Source organism: Thyridium curvatum (assembly GCF_004353045.1).
Source record: "Thyridium curvatum strain D216 chromosome Unknown NODE_42_length_358865_cov_86.645117, whole genome shotgun sequence".
Classification (NCBI taxonomy): domain Eukaryota; kingdom Fungi; phylum Ascomycota; class Sordariomycetes; order Thyridiales; family Thyridiaceae; genus Thyridium; species Thyridium curvatum.
The window spans coordinates 1-21,555 of record NW_022156797.1 but is presented as its reverse complement, the minus strand read 5'-3'; the positions used below and the strand labels follow the sequence as shown (position 1 = coordinate 21,555).

The window sequence follows — 21,555 nt, the reverse complement described above, 5'->3', positions numbered from 1 at the left end:
TGATCGTGCGAATAAATCGATACTGTCTGGAAAAGGGTATGGCGAAGGCGTTGTGGGCGTTTTACAGCGAAGGAACAGCCCAGGTAGCCAGGCACTGAAAGCAGAGGCAGTGCTAGCAGAACTGGCGAGTCTGAATGCAGTATTCCGTTGATCGAGCCAATGACAGAGTTCACACCAATCATCTATGCACACATACGAGGGGTACAGACAGACTGCGCCTCTAAGGCTGACTGCTAAGCAGTGACAGGCTGCATATATACATGCCTGGCAAGGGTATCAGGCATGCATGCATTGAATTCCAAGGACCGTAGTCAATGTCAGGGCATCCTCGACCTCGATATTCCAGTCATTGCGCGACACAGCTCACGTCTAATCCTCTGTAGGAAACGGGAAATTGAACATTGATGGGTGCTCCGCAAGATTGTCCCAGAAGTTGACCTCAAAATCCCAGGGCTCCAACTGAGACTGTGGTATCCAAGAGCTCAAATCCACCGGATGATCAGGCGGCTCCGTGCCCGGCAGTGGGACATAGTGTCGGTCCCGCGCGAATATGCAGTCAAGGAACTTCTTGATGGTATTGGTAGCCCTTGAAAGGAGCGCATAATTTGGTTCCGAAGGTTGAACGATGGTCCCCATGTCGACTTCCGTGACAACAATACCGAGATCGCGAATCACTTTCGCTTCCTGTAGACCTTCAGGCATACCGCCTGGCCGGAGCATGGCGATCATCATGATTCCAATGGCCGGTAGGCCATAATGCGCGAGCTGCGGTGAGGAATTTCAGATTCAGTACGCAGTACGACTATGAGATATGGTGGAAATCACTCACCTTCCACTCAAAGCTGGTTCCTGTTGAACAGACCAAGTGGTTCCTCAACACGATTCCCTCTACAACAAGTGAAAGAATTTCCTGAGACAGGTTTACGAAATCCGCGTCGGGATCTCCCGCTGAGCCCAGGCAGAGCAAGCGGAGCAGAAATAGCACATGGAGGTAGTTGAGCCGCGTGCTGAGGAGAAAGTCTCGCGGGAACGGGCCGATGTTGTAGTCCTTGAGGCTTCCCTCCATTCGGAAATTTTCAGGAAGAGCTTGCCATTGATCGCTGGCTCGTTGCTTGAGGTCACTGGTTGTAACAGGTTGTCAGACCGACATTGGTGTAACGAAGGAGTTGGTTTGGGAGAGCATACTCAACTTTCCGCTGGATATCGTCCCTGGAATCATCGTTGAAGAGCTCGAGAATTTCTTCTTTCAACGACGCACAAAGGGCAGTCCACCTTGTCTCAGCCCATATTGATATTCCCGAGTCCAGTGGCCATGTGTGAGTGCCAGTGATCGGGTCAACCAGAGGCTCCTCGTCAGGCTTGGTTGACAGACTGAGAGCATGCTGCAGCTGACAGAACTTCTTGCCCAGGCGAGGCGGCCGTCCCAGGAAGATGCCCCAGTTTTTGTCGGCTGAGTAGGTGCGAGCGAATGCGGTCCTCCGAATGTTGATCAGGAAGGTAGGCACTTCGGTTGTTGTTCCAACTCTTTCATGGTAGCCCAGCGCAACAATGGAGGTGATTACGTCTCCCAGTTTACGGTAGGAGTGATAGGCTGCATGACGATTAGATGCTGTCCAAGAGAATAGGGCTAGAAATGACTGAGTTGACTTACATTGAACTCCGAAGACAAATGAGTGAGAAATGAAGTTTTCATACTGAAGCACAAGCTGCAGATCGTTGAGCCTATCCATTGAAAGGCAAATTTCGACAGCAACATTGGTGATGTTCAGGGCCAAGCCTAGCAAGGTCTGTCTGCGGTCGCTCGTCAAGTACAGAGAAGGAAATATGTTCACTTCTGACGCAGCTCGTATCACTGCACAGAATAGAAGGCCTACTGTTTCTAAACGCGTGCTGGGCCCCAAAAACTGAGAAGCGTACTGCTCAAGTGTGAAGGAGGGTCCATCAGCCAGCGAGTGGGTCGAGTTCTGAATCAGCGAGCGAGCATCAGCCAGATCTTGAGGCAGAGCCGCTCTCGAGTCATCCCAGGCACTGTAGCAGAGATCGACGAAAGGCTCTGCCAGTGATAAATTGGGGCCGGTTGCCCTCCAGAAAGATATCAAGTCTATGAGGCCTTTCAAAGGGAACTCCTGCAGAAGAGTCTTGATACACTTGGAAACTTTGGCCGCCTGGATCTCGCCCTCGAACTCTAGTGATGAGTCGAAGGCTGGCAGCGAGGTCGCTTCTGCGGTGAGACTCGATACACGAAGAGGGTCCTCTTTGCTGGACAGATGATTAAAGATCGCGACATGACTTGATGCACCGAGATATCCTGGGTTCGGGTAACAGCCCCGGGTCAGCGAGGGGATGGGGCTCGGCGCCACGACTCTGCGCAATTTTTAGCATCGCAAGATAGGGACTTTCAGATCATTAATGCACTTACGATACCGTGGGCTCCGTGCCTGGATCGGAAATCTGTGATGGCGGTCGAAGTCCTCTTCGGGAGAAAGGCCGCGTTCGATAAACACAGGCACTGGTTTTGTTACCAGCTCGGCATCTGCCACAGGCGGGTTTTCCGTGATCGCAAGCCAGCTTGGAGAGCCTACATGGATCGCATGCGGGCTTGCGGGGTCCACGCGGAGGCGCCATGCTCGGCTCGGCGAGGAGCCGGATGCTTCGTCCTTTGATGACCTGCGTTTTGTCACTATCTCAACCTCCTGCAACCGTCGGAATTATGAGTCGGGGTGTGGGGGATATGGGACGGTTCTTATGGACCAGTGTCGGATTAGGTTTTGGGCTAATCCGAGCCTACACGCCGAGCACCAGTGTTGGGGACGAAAGGATGGTATGCTAATCCACTTTCGACATAGCAACAAACCCACTGGGAGGCCACTGGGAGGGAGAAAGTCTGTCGCTGATAATACATTGCAATTTATTGGCTACATAAGTCACTTCACAGATCAGCAAAAAGGCATCTTCTCATGGCATCTGATTCTGGTAACGTCAAACGTAGAGATATGAGCGTGTTTCAAGTCAGCTATCAAACAGAAAGGGGCTGTGGTGCTCCTGGAGTCGCGTTATATGAAATGCGGCCTGCTGGGAGAAAGAACAAAGCAACAAGAGCACCGCCACGAACTTCGGGGTAGTGATGCGTGCCTGGCCCTGGAGAAGTCCAACCGGCACCCTGCCAACCCTGCATTCCCTTCAATTCCGCCTTTCCGTCGAGCTGAACGACGCAGTTGATCTCGCCGTACGGATGGGCGTGGTACTGGCCAGCATATACCTCGTCGCTCTCCATGTACACTGTGGTGATGCTGCAAAACCTGGTTTCAGCGATCGGTAGACAGATCCTCCCGCGTCGATATTTCGGCCCGTCAAGTTCCGTCTGAGCGACCCATCCCTCCTGCAGACCTTGCTTGATGTAAGAGCAAAAGTCTTCGTAGTACTGATTCCCAGGGCCATAGTCTCTGTTGAGTCTCGCCTCTAGGTCTTTACCAGGGGTGCTACGCCGCGTCTCATGAGTTCCTGAGTTCTTCCGGTGCGCGTGCAATGGGCAGGCTTACAAGTCTTGGACTTCTTGCAGGAATTCGCCACATCGGGTGACGAACTTTTGTGCTGTTGGCCACCGGGACAGATCCAGGGCCGATGCTGCATCCGTCTTGCTCATGTTCTGACTTCGTCGAGATGTTTACCCTTTGTCCAGCAAAAAAAGAAGTGCGATGGTCTTGAAGAAGAATGAAGCATTTGTATACAAAGATAGAAGAGATGACTGCGGGCAACTTGACAAGGTTTAGCTGCCGAAGTCATGGAGCGGGGTTCAATGAAACATGCCGAGGTGCTGCCCAGGCGGAATTCGAGACTTGATGAAGCTTAGCGTGACACTTATTCCACCAAGCGCGCTTATCCGAACTTGCACTCCGAGATCATGGAGGGAGTCCTGGAACTGAGCGGAGGGGTGCACAGCTCAACATTCTTCCAACTCGGTGATGTGAAGGAGCACGATTTGTACATAAGGTGCTGTACTTTTAAAGTCGTGAGAGTGTTTCATGGCTTGCTCCCTATCTGTCCTGCTCCCGATCTTATTTTGATTTTCTTCTTACACACGTCAAAGAGAGCATGGGGCATGTCGATCTTGTGATTGTTGGAGCTGGTATGGGCTTCTTTACTGCTTCCTCTCATTTGTGATTTCGATCCTAACTGCTCGTCATAGGCTGGCATGGCCTGATCATGGCCAAGACGTATCTCGAAGTAAACAAAGAAGCCGACGTTCTCATCCTTGACTATGCGGAATCCGTCGGAGGGACATGGGCACACGAAAGACTCTACCCAGGCCTAAAGACTAATAACCTGGTCGGCACCTACGAGTTCAGCGACTTTCCCCTGGTTCCCGAACAATATGGAATTGAAATTGGTCAGCACATCCCGGGACAGGTTGTCTACAAGTATCTTTGTGACTTTTGCGACGCATATGGGTTAAACGATAGAATACGTTTGAGGACAAAGGTCGAGTCTGCCGAAATGTTACCAGACGGGAAATGGGAGATCTCTTATTCAACTGGCCCGACATATGCAGCCGTCCCCGTCTCGAATACGTCGAGCCCCTCGAAACGGGAGGAGGCTCAGCTTACTGCTTCGAAACTCGTCTTGGCAACAGGTCTGACTTCTGAGCCTTTAATTCCCCCTCTTCCCGGGCGAGAGCATTTCAGTGGTCCCATCTTTCACGCCAAAGACTTCAAGGCTCGAGCAACCGAGTTGGAGGGCCTTCGGTCAGTAGTCGTGATTGGAGGCAACAAGTCTGCATGGGACGTCTGCTACAGTGCCTCTGCTCGCTTCGGCGCCCAGGCACACATGGTTATGAGGCGCTCTGGGGGTGGCCCCAGCTGGGTCTGGCCGGCTCGGATGCGCGGGTACATCCCATCCATTTCCGCTGCATCGGCGACTAGACTATTCACCTGGCTCGACCCGAATCCATACGGAAGCTTCGCCTGGCCGATCCGGGCTTTGATCAATCGCACTTGGTTGGGGCGGAAGGTTTCCAGCTTGTTCTGGCGCCATCTGGACACAAAGGTCACCAAGTTCAATACTTACGATGACGACCCAGGAGTGAGCAACCTCAAGCCTTGGTCGTCCACGTTCTGGATGGGCAACTCCTTAAGCATCCATAACTATGAGAGTAGCTGGTTTGACTTGGCCAGAAGTGGCCGCATCGCCGCTCATTGTGCAGAGGTCGTCTCCTTGTCGGACTCTGCTGTGCATCTCTCAGATGGGACCGTGATCCAGGCAGATGCCGTTGTGTGCTGCACTGGCTGGGAGGCGAGACCTAGTCTCCAATTCTTTCCCGAAGGCCTCGCACCTCGGCTTGGACTCCCTGGCTCGCTGAATGGCAACCGTATTGCGGAGATGAAGGCTCGAACTGAGATCCTCCATGCTGCTCCAGTGCTGAGATCTCAGCCGGTCCGCAGACTTCCAGCGACCCTACGCCCGGAAAGTATGAAGTTGCAAAGGCCGCTACCCGAGCTCGATGGCCACAAAGCGGTCAGCACTCCTTATCGACTGTACCGCTTTGTTTTACCGTACGATCCAGCTATCGTACGAATGAAGAATTTTGCAGTCGTCGGCGCCCATATCACGCTGCACACTGCCATTCTAGGTCAGGCACAAGCACTGTGGATTACGGCTTTCTTCCAAGATAAGATTCCTCATCTTGCTCATAAATCTCAAAAGGAAGCCGATTTTGAAGAAATAGAACGGGAGACGTTCTACCACACCGAGTATCAGAGGGTCAGGCGCCCAAAAGAGACGGGCGGGATGGGAGATAGGTGCCCAGATCTTGTCTTTGACAGCATCCCTTACGTTGATCTGCTCCTATCGGATCTCAATATGTCTTATCTGAGGAAGTCCTCGTGGTACAAGGAGGTTACGGAACCATACAGGCTGTGCGACTACAAAGGATTGGTCAAGGAATGGCAAGCACAGGTATGAGGATGTAGATATCTAGAATTAAGATCCTTGATCATAATTCCCTTCTCACTTCAGAGGTTTTCATGTAAAGTCAGAGCGACTCCCAGAAAGCAAATGTAGCTCAGCGATATACATCGCGTGATACCAAGTTCATTGTTGCAATTGATCACTCGGTCGGGTCAATGTTGAGCTCATCGACCGCACGAGAACCCAGCCTAGCCAAAATATTCAACAACCTCACCAGATACGCCTTCGCCCTGGTCTTGATCATCTCGAACTCGGTCTTCTGGCTCAGCTCAAGCAGCGCACTGCCGATCTGACGGAGCTTCTCCATCTATACACAAGGCAACAGCATTAGCATTCATTGAGCGCTCATTTCGCACATAAGACAAAGATTACCTACCAGCGGTTCTCCATTCGTCTGCAGATACTCGAAAGGGATCGAGTCCACCACATCCAAGCAGTCCCTGGCAATCTCCGCCGTCCTCATAGCGATCATCAGCGGCTCGTCGCTGAGACCCAAGATGGTGACCAAACCGTTCTCGGCGCACCGCTTCAGCAGCACCATGCGTAGGCAGTGAAAGGTGACTACCGCGTCGACTCTCAACCGCCAGAAAGACCCGCGCTGGTAGAGAGCTATCGCCGTGTCTGTGGCGCCGTCCGTCAGTATGCTGTCTGGCGACTGCAGCCAGGTCGGAAGGTCGTCTAGGATGCTGGTAAAGGCGACATATGTGCACATGAGGTCCGTCAACGCGACAGCTCTGGCCCGCTCGTCTCGATTCTGGACTGCGCAAGCCTGGATCCCTTCGATGAGATCCGCGGCAGTCGTCCATATCCGGCGGCACAGGTCCGCTCCATGGAGAACACGTTCCTCGAAGGGCGGCGCGCTATACACAGATGTGGGATCGAGAAGCGGGATTCGATCTGGCACTAGGAAAGGGATCTCCGGAGGCAGGTCTGAGATGGAGTGCCGCAGGAGGATAGGCCGATTGTTGAGGACTGCCGCCGAGCGGTTGATCATGTAGAGAGACCAGTAGATGAAGCGCAGCAGCTGGGCCTCCAAGGGATTGGCTGCGTACCGTGCGCGCGAACGCTCGTCGTGCAGCCGCATAGACTGGGCAATGATGATGGCCTGTCCGAGCTCGTGCCATGAATGCATGGTCCTGCCGCTTCCGTGAAGCGCTGCCGAATGGTATATGTGAATGATGATGGAGTAATAATTGGGGTGCTCAATGTCGTAGTCCTCATAAAGCTTGAGGCAGGCGCGAGAGGCTCGGAGGAAGCTTGTCGCGACACTCGCCGGGATCGCGGCCAGGTTCTCTGGCGAGTTGGCGGTGCTTGCACAGAGCCCCGTGATGTGCGTGAAGGCCCTCAGAGACGCCAGGTGCTCCTTTGGAGTGATGTCTGCGGCGAAAGGGTTCATCGAATTGGGAGCTGCGAAGGCAGACCCGGAAAAGAAGCGTGCGGCATTGCGGCGAACGGTGGGTTCGTGATAGATGGGCGCGACAGGAAATGTGAACTGCAGGTGCCTGCTGATACAGTCATCTACGAGCTGTCGAGGAGACTTGTTGGGCACAGCGGCGCAGATGGCAGCCACCAGGCTGCTGTAGATATCGCCGGCGGCGTCTCTGGCATCGGGGATGTGGCTATTTGGCCATGTTGCAATCCCGAGGACGTTGGTGGAAGGTAAGTACCCGGGCGTGTTCACGCTGTCACTACTCGGTGTAGGATTCGAGAAACAAGGCGACCTCAGGGAAGGGGGGTGGATGTCGAAACTCGACCACTCTCCTACCGGCAACTTCGTCTCTTCCACTGACACTCCTGGATTATGGGCAGGTGAGGTCTGGATTGTGCGAGGAGACGATGAGGAGCTATCAACAACATCTTTAGCACGACGTCGCCGGACTGAGTTCGGCTTCGGTCCCCGCTTCTTGGGAAGGATGGAGTAGCTGCAGGTCAAGTTCGATATCCGACAGTTGGAGCACTCGGTAGGCGAGCCGTCACACTGGGGTGGCAATCGCTAGTTAGATGTGTCTCCAATGCAAGCCGTCCCATGGCGAAGGGACAGGGGGGTGTCTGCTGGGACTGGATGCAAGCATGCTCACTTTGATCTTCCGGCGCTTGCAGGAGTCGCAGGCCCTATTGGCCATTGCACGCCGAGTGGTGCTGCCAACTTGGCCGGCCGGGGCCGGATGGTGGGGAGCCCCGGACGGGAGATTGTCGAAATCGGTCGTGGTGAAACTCGATTTCCGGGAACAAGGAACATATCCTCGCTCTTCCCCACAGATCTCTGTACCTCTTTCTTCGGGATCTTATCCAAATGACAACGTGGATTAGCCCACTGCTGACCTGTTTCACCGCGGACTGCGGACCTGCAAGCACAATACTGTGACGATGGCAGTCATGGGCAAATTGACTTTCCGGGATCGGGCGACTTAGTTCGAGAACTAGTTTCTCCGCGGCGAAACTTGAACCCCAGATCGGAGAGGCGCTTAACATTGCCTGATTCAGAGGGGAACCGACCGAGTCTCCACGGACTAAACCTCGTCGCTCAACCTGGAGATCCACCAATGGCTGAAGATTCAACGCCCTGGATCAGCAGACACGAACTGCCCAACGCTGCGCTACCAGTACGAAGAGAAAACAGACCCCAGGGGCTAGGGAGAGATCCGAGATACCCGTCTCGTGGGATACATCCGGCGGCACAGCACGACGATGATAGCCCCCAGGGCCAAACTCAGCGATAGCTACCGCCTCTCCAGCCCCACAGAGGTTCCGTTGATATCGCGACGACCGATAGATCTATCCCGACGGCATTGCTATCTAGGGCCTGCTTCAAACCTCTTAAGTATCTGTGCAAATCCTTCACGGCACACTGCAGTGCCCAGGGCGCCATGTTTCCACCGACTCCGGGGACAGGTAGCTCCCGGGCGGGTCCCTCCGACAGCCCTGCCGGCGGCGGCCGCCTGGGAGATGCAAATGCCTACATGCCACTCTACGGCAGCGGTATAGGTGCCAACCCCTGGGGCGCCGCCGGCGAGACACCTCTGTTCCCCGACGACGGCTCATCACCCTCGACGATCTGGCGCCTCGATGAGTTCGCGCAGGACCCGGGGTATCTGGCCTACCAAGAAGAGCTGCGTGATCTCATCTTCACGACGGCTACGCATGCCGCGCCAACACGGGAGGGTACGCCCGTCGCAACATCGCCGAACGGTGCCAGCAGCAGCAGCGCTGTCGACGCCATCACCTCCTCCATCCCAACAGCGGCCCACGTCAGCGCCAGCAACATCACAACCACCACCCCGCCGACGCAGGAAGAACTCCACCGCCGCACCAACGCCATCCTCTCCCAGGGCCGGCGCCTCGAGTACCTAAAGTCCTACCTGGGCCAGGTCGCCCCCTGGCTCGACATGTTCGACTCGTCGGGCCGGGCCTTCGGCATCGAGGTGCCCGCCCGGGCGCGCGAGTCCCCCGCCCTGCTGTTCGCCATCCTGGCCCTCTCGGCGCGGCAGAAGGAGCGCAAGGAGGCCGGGGGCCAGCGGCAGCGCGCCACGTCCTTCGACAGCCTCGAGCTGTACCAGGAGACCATCCGGCTGCTGACGCCGCTGCTGCAGGCGCGCGACCCGCGCAGCGTGCCCATCTGCACGATCCTGTGCGCCATGGAGATGATGTCCGCCAGCGCGCGCGACTGGCGCAAGCACCTAGAAGGGTGCGCGGCGCTATTCGACGCGTTCGGCGTGCACGGCTTCAGCGGCGGGCTGTTCCAGGCGGTGTTTTGGTGCTATGCTAGGATGGGTGAGTGCATCTCTTTCGTTTACGCAGTTTGGACATCAGAGAGACAAAGCTCGTTTCCACGCATTGATCCGTTATTTCTGTACCCAATAATATCTAACAGTGTTCTCTCTAGATCTCTGCGGCGCCCTCATCTCAGACGGCACCCAGGGCACCCTCGTCCCTCCAGCGAAATGGCTCGCGCCCGGCGCGGACGAGTCCGAGGCCCGCGAGCGCTTCCGCGAGGCCAAGAGCCCGGACGCTCACGCCAACTACGCGGTCTACCTCTGCGCCAAGGTCTGCGGGCTGATCGCCGACCGCACGCGGTTCGTCGAGCTCGGCGACGCCAACGGCTGCAGCAGCCAGGTCTTCACGCGCAGCTGGCAGGCGCTGTGGAACGACCTGCAGGTCTGGCTGGACGACCGCCCTCCGGAGATGCTGCCGGCGTCCGAGATGGAGACCCGGCCGTTCCCGCAGATCCTGTTTGCGCACTGGGCTGCCATCTCATCGACGCAGCTCTACCATACCGCCTGCGTCCTGCTTCTCAATATGATGCCCAGGTCGGTCCAGGCGCCTGCCGGCATCGCCGGGTCGGCGACTTGGCACGCGAGGCGGATCTGCGGCATCTCCCTGACCAACCCGCACGAAGGCTGCCTCAACAACGCCATCCAGCCTCTGTGGGTGGCCGGGCGCCTGCTTAGCCATAGGTCAGAACACGCCACCATCGCCAAGCTGATCCGAAATATCGAGGCCAAGACTGGATGGGGTTCGGCTTGGCGCATAGCTGACCTCGAGGCTGTCTGGGGTTACAAAGTGCATCGAACATGATGCCGTATCCCCAGGAAGAGAGGGAAGATGCGATATAAACCCAATAACCAAGACACGCACCTCTTCATCCTCCACCATCTGGCATGTCCCAGGTCTGTGCCAGCATCCACTTGAACTGCCCGATATTCCAGCCGACGACACGCGACACGGCGTCGAAGCAACGCAGAATCTCTCGTTGCTGGGGCTCATACGTCATGCCCTTGGCGGCAACGTAGAGGCTCGCGACCAGGGTCAGATCCCAGTACTCGCGGCGCTCGTTGCTGAGAGAAATGCCGCAGACACGCTGTGCGTGCCACAGAGGGGACCAGGCTGGCGATCTGCGGGCATCGAGCACAAGTGTTCGGGGCTTGTGTTGCAGCATGAGCATCATCGCCGTGTGGTACAGTTGGTTCCCGAGTATAGCCGCTCCGTTGGTGAATAGCACCGTCGGGAACAACGGCTCCGCGTTATTTGACCCGAGATCGAGCTCGACCATTGGCTGGTATTGGTGCGGCCGATTGGTGTACCAAGTATTGAGATCTTCAGCGATCATCCTCCACTGCTGAGCCAGTGTAAAGCCCGTCCCGTGACCTTGAGGATACACAGGATCCTCCGCGCAGATGTTGACAGCCTGGGCGCAGAGGACGAGCACCCTGTTCACATACTGGAAGACGGTATCTGCTACATGTGGAGAGTCCCATTGTAGCATACCTTGTACCTCAGAAATATGCTCAAGGGGCAGGGTAGTGCCAGACACCAGAGCAATAGTCAGGTCTGTGAAATAGAGGTCAGTAACGACGTCAACAGGTTGGCCTAGTTTCGGATAATTACCTAATCTCAAGTGAAGACAATACAAGTACTGTCCATTCTTCTGTGAAGAATAGTAAGCGGCCAATGAGCCAATGCCTGTTGAGTCTAACAAGGTATGCCAGACTGATGGCGGACTAGACATGAAGCCACGCAGGGTCATCAACAGTGCGGCCACGCAGTTTCCAGAGGCGACTTCCTCTCGTAAAGCTCCCAACAACGACTCGGGAATATCTGAATCATGGTTATGTGATAGCGCATTGAGAGACGTATATGATATGGCCAGAAGTTCTCGTCGGATCGCAGCACATTTCCAAGCCATTCTTGGGACCACTGTGCCGAAGAACTGTCGTAGATCGCAAATGTCCAGCTGACTCCTGGTTAGTTGTTGCGCCTTAGCCTAGCCTGGTGTGGGCAGTACACATACCCAGGGTGCAACATCATATCTGTAGTGCCGTATAAGTCTAAGTGCGTCCTCGCCTGGAACATCTTCCGTGGTTGGCAGCGCTTTTTGAGTTGCCTGTTGGACTGCTCCGTCGTATAAAGTTGCAACTGTGTCAGAGGGTGTGTAGTCAACCGTGAATGCGTTGCTGTTGAACTGTCCGCTTGTGACGGAAGGACTGGTGGCGAAGGGCCCGAGCGGATCGTTGTTGAGGGAGAGCAGGGCCTGGAGGGCAGTGTTGAATCGCTCACTTGGAGGTTTATCCGGGGTGTCGAGGCTTGTGATCTCAGCAACGTCTCTGGGGGACTCTCTGACAGGAGGTTCCGAGTAGTGATCTGGTATCCCAAAAGTCATGCCCATCTCCACTTCCGCCCCTGGCGAGACATCGGTCGTGTTGATAAGCGATTCCATGGTGATGATCTTTCTTCCCTCGTCCACCGTCGCATTCTTGTGGGGTTGTAGCTGGCTGACATCGTCTGCTACCTGTTGACTTGCAGAGCTAGACTTGCTCGCGATATGATGCGATGATGTGGCATCGACAAACTATGGTATGTAAGCTGACTGACGATCGATCCAAGCTCCTCGATTGACACCGACCTGCAGACGGGAGTATCTGGGAGCGGAGGAGGCCCTGGGGCTGAGCGGCGCAGCGGTGACGATGTTCTTGTCGAGGAACGTCAAGCCAGTCGGATACACGCACTCAAGACCACGATCCGCACAGCGACTGCAGCGCGGCTTGGCCTCGTCGCCTGGGAAAGAGCGTCAGCAATGTTGGGCGGCACTGAGTTGGCACACGCTGGTACCGAACTGGATCGAGGTATGCGCAAAAGGAATCAATGCACCGGGCGTGATTACGAAGCGGAAGGGTTGACTGTTCTCACGTACATTTCCTTCGCCGAACGCGGCACAAGCGGCAACCCGTCTTTACTCTCCTCTTTCTGGGCTTGGTCATCGCTGCCGGAGCGCAAGGGGAGCTCGGCTGAGGCTCCTCCATTGCCCCATGCTAAGCCCTTTCGGCTTTGCGATTGCGTGAAGCCTACTGTTTGGCGCTTGGTTTTGCTCGATTGGCAAAACGCAAAGGGGGAAAAATAAACATGAGGTCGATAAGACGAGCCTGTGCAATGCGGTTCCGAGGCACGGCAGGTGGGAGAAAACACGCTTCCGGGAAAGTCTAGGATCACGCGGCCGCCATAGATTGCCAAATGGGGGTCGAACAAGCGCCGACTGTGGGGAAGATCCTGGCCCAGAATCCACATCGTCATCAAGGGCTTTTATCCTGGCCAAGTTGCTAGCTAGATCCATGTGTGGAGTCTACTGACTGTTGCACTGTACTCTTAAGAGATTCTTTTGCCATGATACAGGCAGCACCTCCTCATCATTCCAGTATTATATCTTGTGATCAAGGGAGGAAGTCTACTAGAGTCTAGGCAAAGATGTGTATGGGGTTGTTAGGCAGGTAGAAGCCAGGGTCGTTGAAGCGCAGGCCTCTGTCTAGGTCACTGATGGATTGCAGCTCCTCCTTGGTCATGTCAAAGTCGGTAGACTCGAGGTTGCCGAGCAGGTTTCTTTGTTTGTTTGACTTCGGGATAACAGCAATGTTCCTGTAGCACATAAAACGAGTCATCAGCATCAGCACGCGAAACTCCTTGTACGATAGGTTGAGGATTAACGGATTGGACTAGAACTTACGACTGTGTAGCCCAGCGGAGCAGAACCTGAGCCGGAGTCTTGCCATACTTCTTGGCCAAGCTGACGATGGGCTCGGTCTCAAAGAGCGGGCTGATGTTCTTCGCCTTCTTAGAGAACTCTTCGGGCAGCTCCAGGAAAGACTGCGGGCCGAAGGATGAGTACGCCGTGACGGCGATCTTGTTCTTCTGGGCCATCTCGACCAGGCCGGGCTGGACCAGGTAAGGGTGGTGCTCGATCTGGAGCGAGGACAGAGGGTGGCGTGCGTAGCTGATGACGTCGTAGAGAGCCTGGGCCTGGAAGTTGCTCACGCCGATGCTGCCGGCGATGCCCTCGTCGACCAGCTGCTCCAGAGCTTCCCAGGTCTCGCGAATAGGGACCTGGTCGAGCTCGACAACCTGCCTCGCATCGTCCATCCACCAAGCCTGCAAATGAGCGAATCAGTACTATGTGCGACCTCCTCATGAGAGACCAGCCGCGAAGCTTACCGGATACTGTCGAACAGCAGGGTCGCAATACTTCAGGGCACAAGGGAAGTGAATGAGGTAGAGGTCGATGTAGCCGAGGCCCCAGGTCTCGTTCTGGAACCGTCCCATCTTGAGCGCGTCCTCTTTCCTATGCCAGTTGTTCCAAAGCTTCGTGGTGATGAAAATATCCTCTCGCTTGACGACACCCTCGCTGATAGCCCGACGGATGCCCTCGCCGGCCTCCTTCTCGTTCTGGTAGTCGTAAGCTCCATCAAACAGGCGGTAACCAGTCTTGATGGCCTGCATAAAGTTCACATAACTTAGCATGTTTCTGTGTTTCGGCGGTTCCAAGGGATGCACTCACGTTGTATACAGTCTCGGCAGTTGTCTCCTTGGGGACTTTCCAGAGACCGAACCCAACAAGGGGCATCTCATGGCCGGATGCCAGTCTGATAGTAGCTTGGGGTGCCATTTTCGGTATGAATTTGTGGAATGCAACTGCGATTGTGAAGCTGAAGGATGGCGAATTATCCCAGCATCGACAACTGTTTGATCAAATTCTCGAAATACAATACTTCCAGGCTCGTCTTGCCATATTATACCTCTCCTCCACAGAAAATACGTCTGCCGGCGCTTAGTCCACCCGTTTCAGGAAGGTAGCTCAAGCCGAGAGACTAGAGGTAGTGGTAGCCTGGCCGACCCATGTGCTACCGCTGTGCTCTGGCAAAAACTAAGCGTTCCTTTGTCACTCTGTCAGGACTACGCAAAGAAGTTGCATGGAATATTCCTGATAGCCAGTGCTGAATTCCGTCCTATCAAAATACAATGTGCTTGTTGAAGTCCGAGATGTCACGAGGCCCTGGTTGCCTCTCGTGCTACACCAAATAGAAACCTCATTGACACCAATTCTTGCTTCTAAATGAACGAATAATACCTACCATCTACCATATGCAGCCACCTCTAATGCATATCCAACCCAAATGCACAGTGTTGCCCACATCTCTACAACTCCACAAACTCGCGCCCCAGCAGCTCGTCCTCCTTGACCCTCTCCAGATACCCAAGCACCTTGCCCAGCAGCGAGTCCGCGTCGAAGCCAAAGAACCTGTACGCCGCCTTGCAGGGCAGGCTGTGCCCGAACCGCGTGACGCACGCCGCGGCGTCGGCGTACCGCTCCCACCCGTTGGGCGCGTACGGCTCGACCGCCACCACGCGCGTGCTGTGCCGCCGCAGCGTGGCCCGCCTGTACTCGAGCGGCTGCGCCTCGAAGAGCCGCCAGGAGGGGAAGCTGACGACCCTGGTCCGGACGCCGTGTTCGGCGCGCAGCCGCGCCGCGACCTCGGCGACGTGCGAGAGCTCGGCGCCGACGCCCAGCAGCGTCAGCGTCGCGGCGTCGTCCTCCTCCAGCACGTAGGCGCCCCGCAGCACGCCGTCGCGGGAAGTCCCGGCCAGCTGCGGCAGGCTGTGCCGGCTGGTCGAGATGATGGTCGGCGTGCCCTTGGTCTGGATGGCCGAGATCCAGGCGCCGGCCACCTCCTCCGTGTCGGCGGGCCGGATGTAGTGGATGTTGGGCATGGCGCGGTAGAGGGTGGCGAGCTCGATGGGCTGGTGGGTCGGGCCGTCCTCGCCCATGCCGATGGAGTCGTGTGTGGCGACGTGGATGGCGCGCAGGTGCTGGAGCGCACCTGTGTAAGAGAGGGTCAGTCTTTTGTTTTTTTCGATGCATTCTACCGGTTTGTGGGAAGATACATACCCATCCGCACTGCCGGCGCGGCGTATAGGTAGAACATGAAGAAGGAGGACGTCACAGGGATGATGGTGTCCGGTGCAAAGGCAGCCATTCCGTTTGCTATCGCACCCATTGCATGCTCTCTGATACCGTAGTGGATGTAACGCCCAGTGTAGTCGCCAGGCTCACCCCGAGCGGGGACCAGGTCAGGCTATCGTGTATTAGCATACGACCTCCTCCCAATCTACAACGAGACCAGGGATCTCACCTGCTGAAAGTCCTTGGCTCCGGGCCAATACATGTACACGGAAGGAGAAAGATCAGCGGTGCCGACCATGAAGGTGTCGATGTTCTTGGCGATGCCATTGAACACGACACCAGAAGCCGCACGTGTCGACGTCGGCTTGGAAGGAAAGTCGGTCTTTGCGGGGATCAGCTCCTGCCACCTAGGGTCGATCTCGCCGGCCATGCGGGCCCGGAAGCGCTTGGCCAGCTCTGGGTGCTCCTTGCTGTAGTCGTCGACCAGCTGCTCCCACTCCTCGACAAACTTGTCGCCACGGGCCGGGAGGTTCTTGAAGAAGGCCCTGACCTCGTCGGGGATGACGTAGAACTGCTCCGGGTCGAAGCCGTACGCCCGTTTCATGTTGGCGACATCCTCCTTGCCGAAGGCCGCCCCGTGAGCGACGGCAGTACCTGCGACCTTGCTTCCAAGGCCGATGATGGTTCGGATGTTGATAAACGTCGGCTTGTCTGACCTCTTTGCGGCATCCATGGCGTTGACGATGCCCTGAATATCGTAGCAGCCATCTTCGACGTCGATTACGTTCCAGCCGCAGGCTCGCATCTTGTCGTTGATGTTTTCCGTGTTGGTAAGCTTCATGGGATTGTCAGCTCGCTCCCTTTGAATCTCATTTGTTCCCTCGTATTGAAGAATGCACTCACATCAACAGATCCATCGCACGTAATTTGGTTGTTGTCGTACATAATCGTCAAGTTGTTGAGCTTGTAGTGGCCCGCAAGTGAGATGGCCTCCAGTGCTACGCCCTCTTGCAGGCAGGCATCTCCAATCATGCACCAAGTGTGATTTGACACGACATCAAACCCGGGCTTGTTGAATGTCGCGGCGAGGTGCTTCGTCGCCATGGCCAGACCAGTCGCGTTCGCAACACCCTGACCCAGTGGTCCCGTGGTCACCTCGATGCCCTCGTGCTCGATCTCGGGATGGCCCGGGCAGAAAGCGTCCACCCGCTCCGAATGGTAGGACTTGAGCTGGTCGAAGGTCATCGCCTTGTAGCCAGTGAGATGGAGGAAGCAGTATTGGAAGAGGCAGGTATGTCCGTTGGACAGGACGAATCGGTCTCGGTTAAACCAGTCAGGGCTATGAGGTGCATATCGCATTGTGTATTTCCAGAGCGCGATTCCGATGGCTGCCATGCCGATCGCACCTCTGTTCTCTGCGGTCAGCATTGCATAAGTCTCAAGATATCCGAGGTTCCTACCCTGGATGACCGCCATTGAATTGTTGGCACAGATCTGCTACCAACAAGCGAAAGCTCTTCAGTACAATATCGTGCGAGCTCTCATCCCCGAGTTTGCGGTTCGCAACCGCAATGGTGTTTTTGGACACCGTCTCAATGGCACCGGGAGCCATGTTTCGGCAAAGAAGTGTTGGAGTATTATTCCGAAAGGAAAGTGGTCCAACTGGGATCTCCAGGGAACTACGACCTTCCAACAACTTTTATCGTGATAGCTATTCAAATTATATGAGCAATCCGTACTGAATCGACCAACAAGACGATCATGTATTTAGTGCAAGCATTCAGTAGGGATACAGCGCATTTTGGGCTCTGGGGCCGACGCCGCTGTTCACGGTTCAAAGATCTCGGATTACCCAAAACGGAAATGTTAACCACCTCCACCCGCACTAATCGTCGAGGAAATGCTAAGCGCTGCTTGTTCTAGACCCTGTTGCCCCGGCCTGCATTTACAAGCGCAGGCTCACTCACGCGGCGCCTATCATTTCCCCGAGGCCTATTGTACAGTTGATGAGCACATATCTCGTTGCCGTCCAGAGCGCAGTCTATCGTTCGTATCTCTCATCCTTAAAGCCCAGTACTCCATGATTTGACCACAGCGCCCGCAATACTCATTATAGACTATTCGTTTAAGATCGACGACGGCGTTGTCAGAATTACTAGAAGATGGGCAGTATAGACCACGGCTTTGACGGCCATGTTAACGGCGGCCTGAACGGCGCCGATCACACGTTCGAGCCCAAGCACCCCAACCCGTCATTACAGGTGACCGCGGACCACAAGATCAAGATGGTGGAGGCGCCCGTCCACGAGCCGGGACAAGGAGAGGCGCTCATTCATGTAAAGACGACAGGAATCTGTGGGTGAGTTTCTTCGCCCATATCGATCAACCGTCAGCGTTACAGACTAAGAGCATCCGGATACTGAATGTGTGATGGTACAGCTCGGATATCCATTTCTGGAAGACAGGCCGGATAGGCACTCTCGTGGTGGAAGGCGACTGCATCCTCGGCCACGAAGCCGCCGGCACCGTTCTCAAGTGCGGTCCCGGCGTCACGAATCTCAAACCTGGTATGGAGCCCCATGCTCATCTCAGAAGCAGGAGCTGAATCATATAAACACAGGCGATCGCGTGGCCGTAGAACCCGGCGTTCCGTGCGGCACTTGCTACCTCTGCCTCGAAGGGCGATACAACCTCTGCGACGACGTCCAATTTGCCGGTGTCTACCCCTACGCAGGCACCCTGCAGCGCTACAAAGTGCACCCGGCGAGATGGCTGCACAAGTGAGTCCCCGCTCGTACTTGGGCCACCCCGTACCACAAGAACTAACAAGGGCATGTATATTAGAATCCCAGACAATGTCAGCTTCGCCGAAGCGGCTCTCCTCGAGCCCCTCAGCGTCGTGCTCCACGGCATCGAGAGGGCGGGCCTGTCCCTCGGCCACCCGGCGCTCGTCTGCGGCGCCGGGCCCATAGGGCTGACCGCGCTCGCCGCGGCCCGCGCCTCGGGCGCCCACCCCGTCGTCATCACGGACCTCGAGCCCAAGCGCCTCGCCTTCGCGCGGTCCTACGTGCCGGGCTGCCTGACGTACCGCGCGGACCCGTCCAAGAGCCCCGAGGAGCAGGCCCGGGAGATCAGGGAACTGTTCGGCGCGGCCGAGGACCCTTACTTCGCGCCGAGGACGGTCCTGGAGTGCACTGGCGTGGAGGGCAGCGTCGTCACGGGGTGCTTCGCGGTCAGGAGGGGCGGGACCGTCATGGTCATCGGCGTCGGGAGGCCCGTCATGAATAACCTGCCCTTTATGCACATCTCTCTGGCGGAGGTAAGTGGGGGGGTTCTTGGTCGTTCTGCTAAAAAATGGCTCTATATACTAAGGTTTGCATCTAGATTGACCTCAAGTTCATCAACCGATACAAAGATACCTGGCCAGCTGGTATCTCTTGCCTGAGCGGCGGGATCATCAGTCTCAAGGAGCTCGTGTCCCACGAGTTCCCGCTGGAGAAGGCTATAGAGGCGTTGACGGTCTGCTCTGACCTGAGCAACGGAAGTATCAAGGTGCAGATTGTCGACGACGTAGAGCAGGCATACTCATGATACAATATAGATTGTAAGACCTCCGAATCACTGTATGGAGAATAGCAAGTTTCTCCATTTTGTAATCTAAATTGATCAGTCTACTACGACCAAGTGTAAAGAAACATTCCCTACTAGGGTATTCCCTTTGCATGAGAAAGCCTTCAAGCCCTCAAGACCGCCAAAACCAACGAAGTGGCATATTATCCTTTTCTTAATCAACGCCCAAACCCCTCAAAAGTATCTTACATCATCTAACCAGTCGCCCGACACACTCTAGTCATGCTTCTTGTTCTTCTGGTTCCGGACCGCGCCGTCTATGTAGCCCAAGAAATCTTCGTCCGTCATGTATACGACCTCATCGGTCTGCCACGTGCGGTCCGTCTGGGGCCGCTGCCACCCGTCCGGCAGCGGCGTGCCGTGGACGGTGTGGTTGTACTCCTCGGGCCAGATGCTCGGGGCCGCAAAGTGCGTCAGCCCGCGCATGCGCGCGATGGAGCGGAACCCGCGCATGCTGAAGAAGGGGGGGAAGATCTCGACGACGGCCGCGTCGGGCGGCAGGTACAGGATGTTGGTGATGCCGGCGCCGTGGTGGCCCACGAGCACGTCGGTCGCCTGCATCAGCCTCACCTGGTCTTCGATCGTGATGGTGGCGAAGTCGACGATGTTGATCTGCGACCTCGGGTACGCCCTCTCGAGGGCCTGCCTCTTGGAGTCCATGTCGATGATCCGGCGGGTCTTCTTCCTGTCGATGATGGTGATGGTGGGGTCCTCGTGGATGTCGCCCGCCGGGCGCGGCGCGATGTTCAGGAACCGGAACAGGCGGCGGATGAAGGTGTCGAGGAGGAAGCGGGTCTGGCACGGGTCGTGGTAGTTGGTCTCCAGCAGCGCCGACCAGAAGGGGCTGCTCGAGCCGGCCATGGGGAGGATGACGTTCTTGAAGCACGTGCCGGGCTGCAGGTCGCTGCGCCGGATGGGCGCGTTGCCCGTCACCATCGTCCACCACCGGTCGTACACCTCCTGCCGGTCGTCCTCAAAGACCACGCGCACGTCTGCCGCGTCCCTTTTGCTCAGCCACGGCGTGCCCGTCGCCGGGTTCCTGGCCATCTGCATGATGTCGAGCGAGTGCATGGCTTGCCACGGCTCCATCAGCTTGTGCCACACGTTGGTGTTGCCCTCGCGGCGGACCAGCAGGATCCAGCCGTCGTCTGTCGAGTTGCACTTTTGCTCCCGTTGGCCGTCAAACTCCCACTCCTTCATCTGCTGGCCCAGTCCAGTATCGAACCAGTACACGTCCATCTTATCAACCGGAGGGACATCGGCGAGCGAGTCTTTCCTCTCCGGGTGGAGAAGCATCTCGTTAGTGAAGTTTCTGAGTGTACATTGCAATGAGAATGGCTTCGGTGCTTCGCTCGGAGTGGCGGCATCGGATTCGGAGAGCGTCCTATGGGATTCGATGGGGTTTGGATCGTACAGGACTCCCTGAGCCAGACATGTCGGATCCGACTTGTACTCGCCGCCGCGGCGCGGCGCTAAGAAGCAGTGGAACTTGCTGGGTGAGGATGCCTCGCAGTAGTCCGCCTGTTTGGCAGCGGCGGCCGTCAGGTACGAGGCGCCGAGGAACGTTTCGCAGTCCTTCTGGTCGTCCGAGACGTAGCGATAGTCATCGGGAAAGATCGATTCGCCGACATCCTTCGCTGAAGAGGATTTCGAGGGCGATGAAGGTCTTGAGATCTTGTCCCAGAACGGGTTGTCGCCTACGAACAGACCTCTAGAGTTGCAGGCGTAGATGAGGAGGAGCAAGGTGATGGCAGAGGCAATGAGGAATTTACGATGCCCTCTCGACGGACCAGCCATATTTGCGATCATAATGAAATGCCGAGGTGGTAGGAAAGATTCTACGGCCCCGAGGAAAGAAAGATTCCCTTCTCATCAAAGAGGTAGGACAAGACAAGGAGCAGTCTGAGGGACATTGAGAGTGTTAGGGGGGTAATACCTGCCCACAGCCATGGTTCTCCTTTGGGTTCACGGGGTGTAGAGGGGGGGTAATAGCTGCCCTCAGCCATGGTTCTCCTTTTCACGGGGTGTGCTCGTATGAATCACGGTATACATGCATCAACGTGCCAAAAAAGCATGAGGAGATAAAGGCAACCATGTGGCGCACGCTATGCTGTATCTTTTACGCCCTCATTTTGCGCCCACGTCTGGTAAGCGCCCCGGTTCGTATATTGGGTCGAGACTTTCAGATTGGCCGTCCATGATTGGCGCGTGGGGGGGGGGGGGGGGGGGGGGGTGGG

General features: G+C 56.2%; 9 protein-coding genes across 9 annotated transcripts; 3 read left to right on the top strand and 6 right to left on the bottom strand.

Moving 5' to 3' along the window:
- Positions 1 to 369: 369 nt before the first annotated feature.
- On the bottom strand, positions 370 to 3,643 carry E0L32_007041 (uncharacterized protein; the record flags this gene model as incomplete). Its single annotated transcript, XM_031141741.1, has 7 exons — positions 370 to 765; positions 830 to 1,121; positions 1,186 to 1,591; positions 1,652 to 2,362; positions 2,420 to 2,693; positions 3,113 to 3,479; positions 3,540 to 3,643. The coding sequence occupies 7 exons, from the start codon at positions 3,641 to 3,643 to the stop codon at positions 370 to 372; spliced, it is 2,550 nt and encodes an 849-aa protein (XP_030993866.1).
- A 449-nt stretch (positions 3,644 to 4,092) lies between these two features.
- On the top strand, positions 4,093 to 5,958 carry E0L32_007040 (uncharacterized protein; the record flags this gene model as incomplete). Its single annotated transcript, XM_031141740.1, has 2 exons — positions 4,093 to 4,126; positions 4,187 to 5,958. 2 exons carry the CDS (start codon positions 4,093 to 4,095, stop codon positions 5,956 to 5,958), a joined length of 1,806 nt encoding a protein of 601 aa, XP_030993865.1.
- Positions 5,959 to 6,103: 145 nt separating this feature from the next.
- E0L32_007039 (uncharacterized protein) lies at positions 6,104 to 8,087 on the bottom strand (the record flags this gene model as incomplete). Its single annotated transcript, XM_031141739.1, has 3 exons — positions 6,104 to 6,271; positions 6,341 to 7,957; positions 8,043 to 8,087. 3 exons carry the CDS (start codon positions 8,085 to 8,087, stop codon positions 6,104 to 6,106), a joined length of 1,830 nt encoding a protein of 609 aa, XP_030993864.1.
- A 744-nt stretch (positions 8,088 to 8,831) lies between these two features.
- E0L32_007038 (uncharacterized protein) lies at positions 8,832 to 10,539 on the top strand (the record flags this gene model as incomplete). Its single annotated transcript, XM_031141738.1, has 2 exons — positions 8,832 to 9,735; positions 9,848 to 10,539. The coding sequence occupies 2 exons, from the start codon at positions 8,832 to 8,834 to the stop codon at positions 10,537 to 10,539; spliced, it is 1,596 nt and encodes a 531-aa protein (XP_030993863.1).
- Positions 10,540 to 10,603: 64 nt separating this feature from the next.
- Positions 10,604 to 13,023, bottom strand: E0L32_007037 (uncharacterized protein; the record flags this gene model as incomplete). The annotated part of the gene is made up of 6 exons (XM_031141737.1): positions 10,604 to 11,292; positions 11,350 to 11,695; positions 11,753 to 12,310; positions 12,365 to 12,516; positions 12,561 to 12,574; positions 12,653 to 13,023. 6 exons carry the CDS (start codon positions 13,021 to 13,023, stop codon positions 10,604 to 10,606), a joined length of 2,130 nt encoding a protein of 709 aa, XP_030993862.1.
- A 167-nt stretch (positions 13,024 to 13,190) lies between these two features.
- E0L32_007036 (uncharacterized protein) lies at positions 13,191 to 14,392 on the bottom strand (the record flags this gene model as incomplete). The annotated part of the gene is made up of 4 exons (XM_031141736.1): positions 13,191 to 13,368; positions 13,457 to 13,878; positions 13,942 to 14,220; positions 14,285 to 14,392. The coding sequence occupies 4 exons, from the start codon at positions 14,390 to 14,392 to the stop codon at positions 13,191 to 13,193; spliced, it is 987 nt and encodes a 328-aa protein (XP_030993861.1).
- A 530-nt stretch (positions 14,393 to 14,922) lies between these two features.
- On the bottom strand, positions 14,923 to 17,300 carry E0L32_007035 (uncharacterized protein; the record flags this gene model as incomplete). The annotated part of the gene is made up of 5 exons (XM_031141734.1): positions 14,923 to 15,605; positions 15,674 to 15,860; positions 15,918 to 16,523; positions 16,592 to 17,096; positions 17,149 to 17,300. The coding sequence occupies 5 exons, from the start codon at positions 17,298 to 17,300 to the stop codon at positions 14,923 to 14,925; spliced, it is 2,133 nt and encodes a 710-aa protein (XP_030993860.1).
- Positions 17,301 to 17,850: 550 nt separating this feature from the next.
- On the top strand, positions 17,851 to 19,279 carry E0L32_007034 (uncharacterized protein; the record flags this gene model as incomplete). Its single annotated transcript, XM_031141733.1, has 5 exons — positions 17,851 to 18,047; positions 18,128 to 18,255; positions 18,309 to 18,468; positions 18,533 to 19,007; positions 19,073 to 19,279. 5 exons carry the CDS (start codon positions 17,851 to 17,853, stop codon positions 19,277 to 19,279), a joined length of 1,167 nt encoding a protein of 388 aa, XP_030993859.1.
- A 255-nt stretch (positions 19,280 to 19,534) lies between these two features.
- Positions 19,535 to 21,127, bottom strand: E0L32_007033 (uncharacterized protein; the record flags this gene model as incomplete). The annotated part of the gene is made up of 1 exon (XM_031141732.1): positions 19,535 to 21,127. The coding sequence occupies one exon, from the start codon at positions 21,125 to 21,127 to the stop codon at positions 19,535 to 19,537; it is 1,593 nt and encodes a 530-aa protein (XP_030993858.1).
- Positions 21,128 to 21,555: the final 428 nt, after the last annotated feature.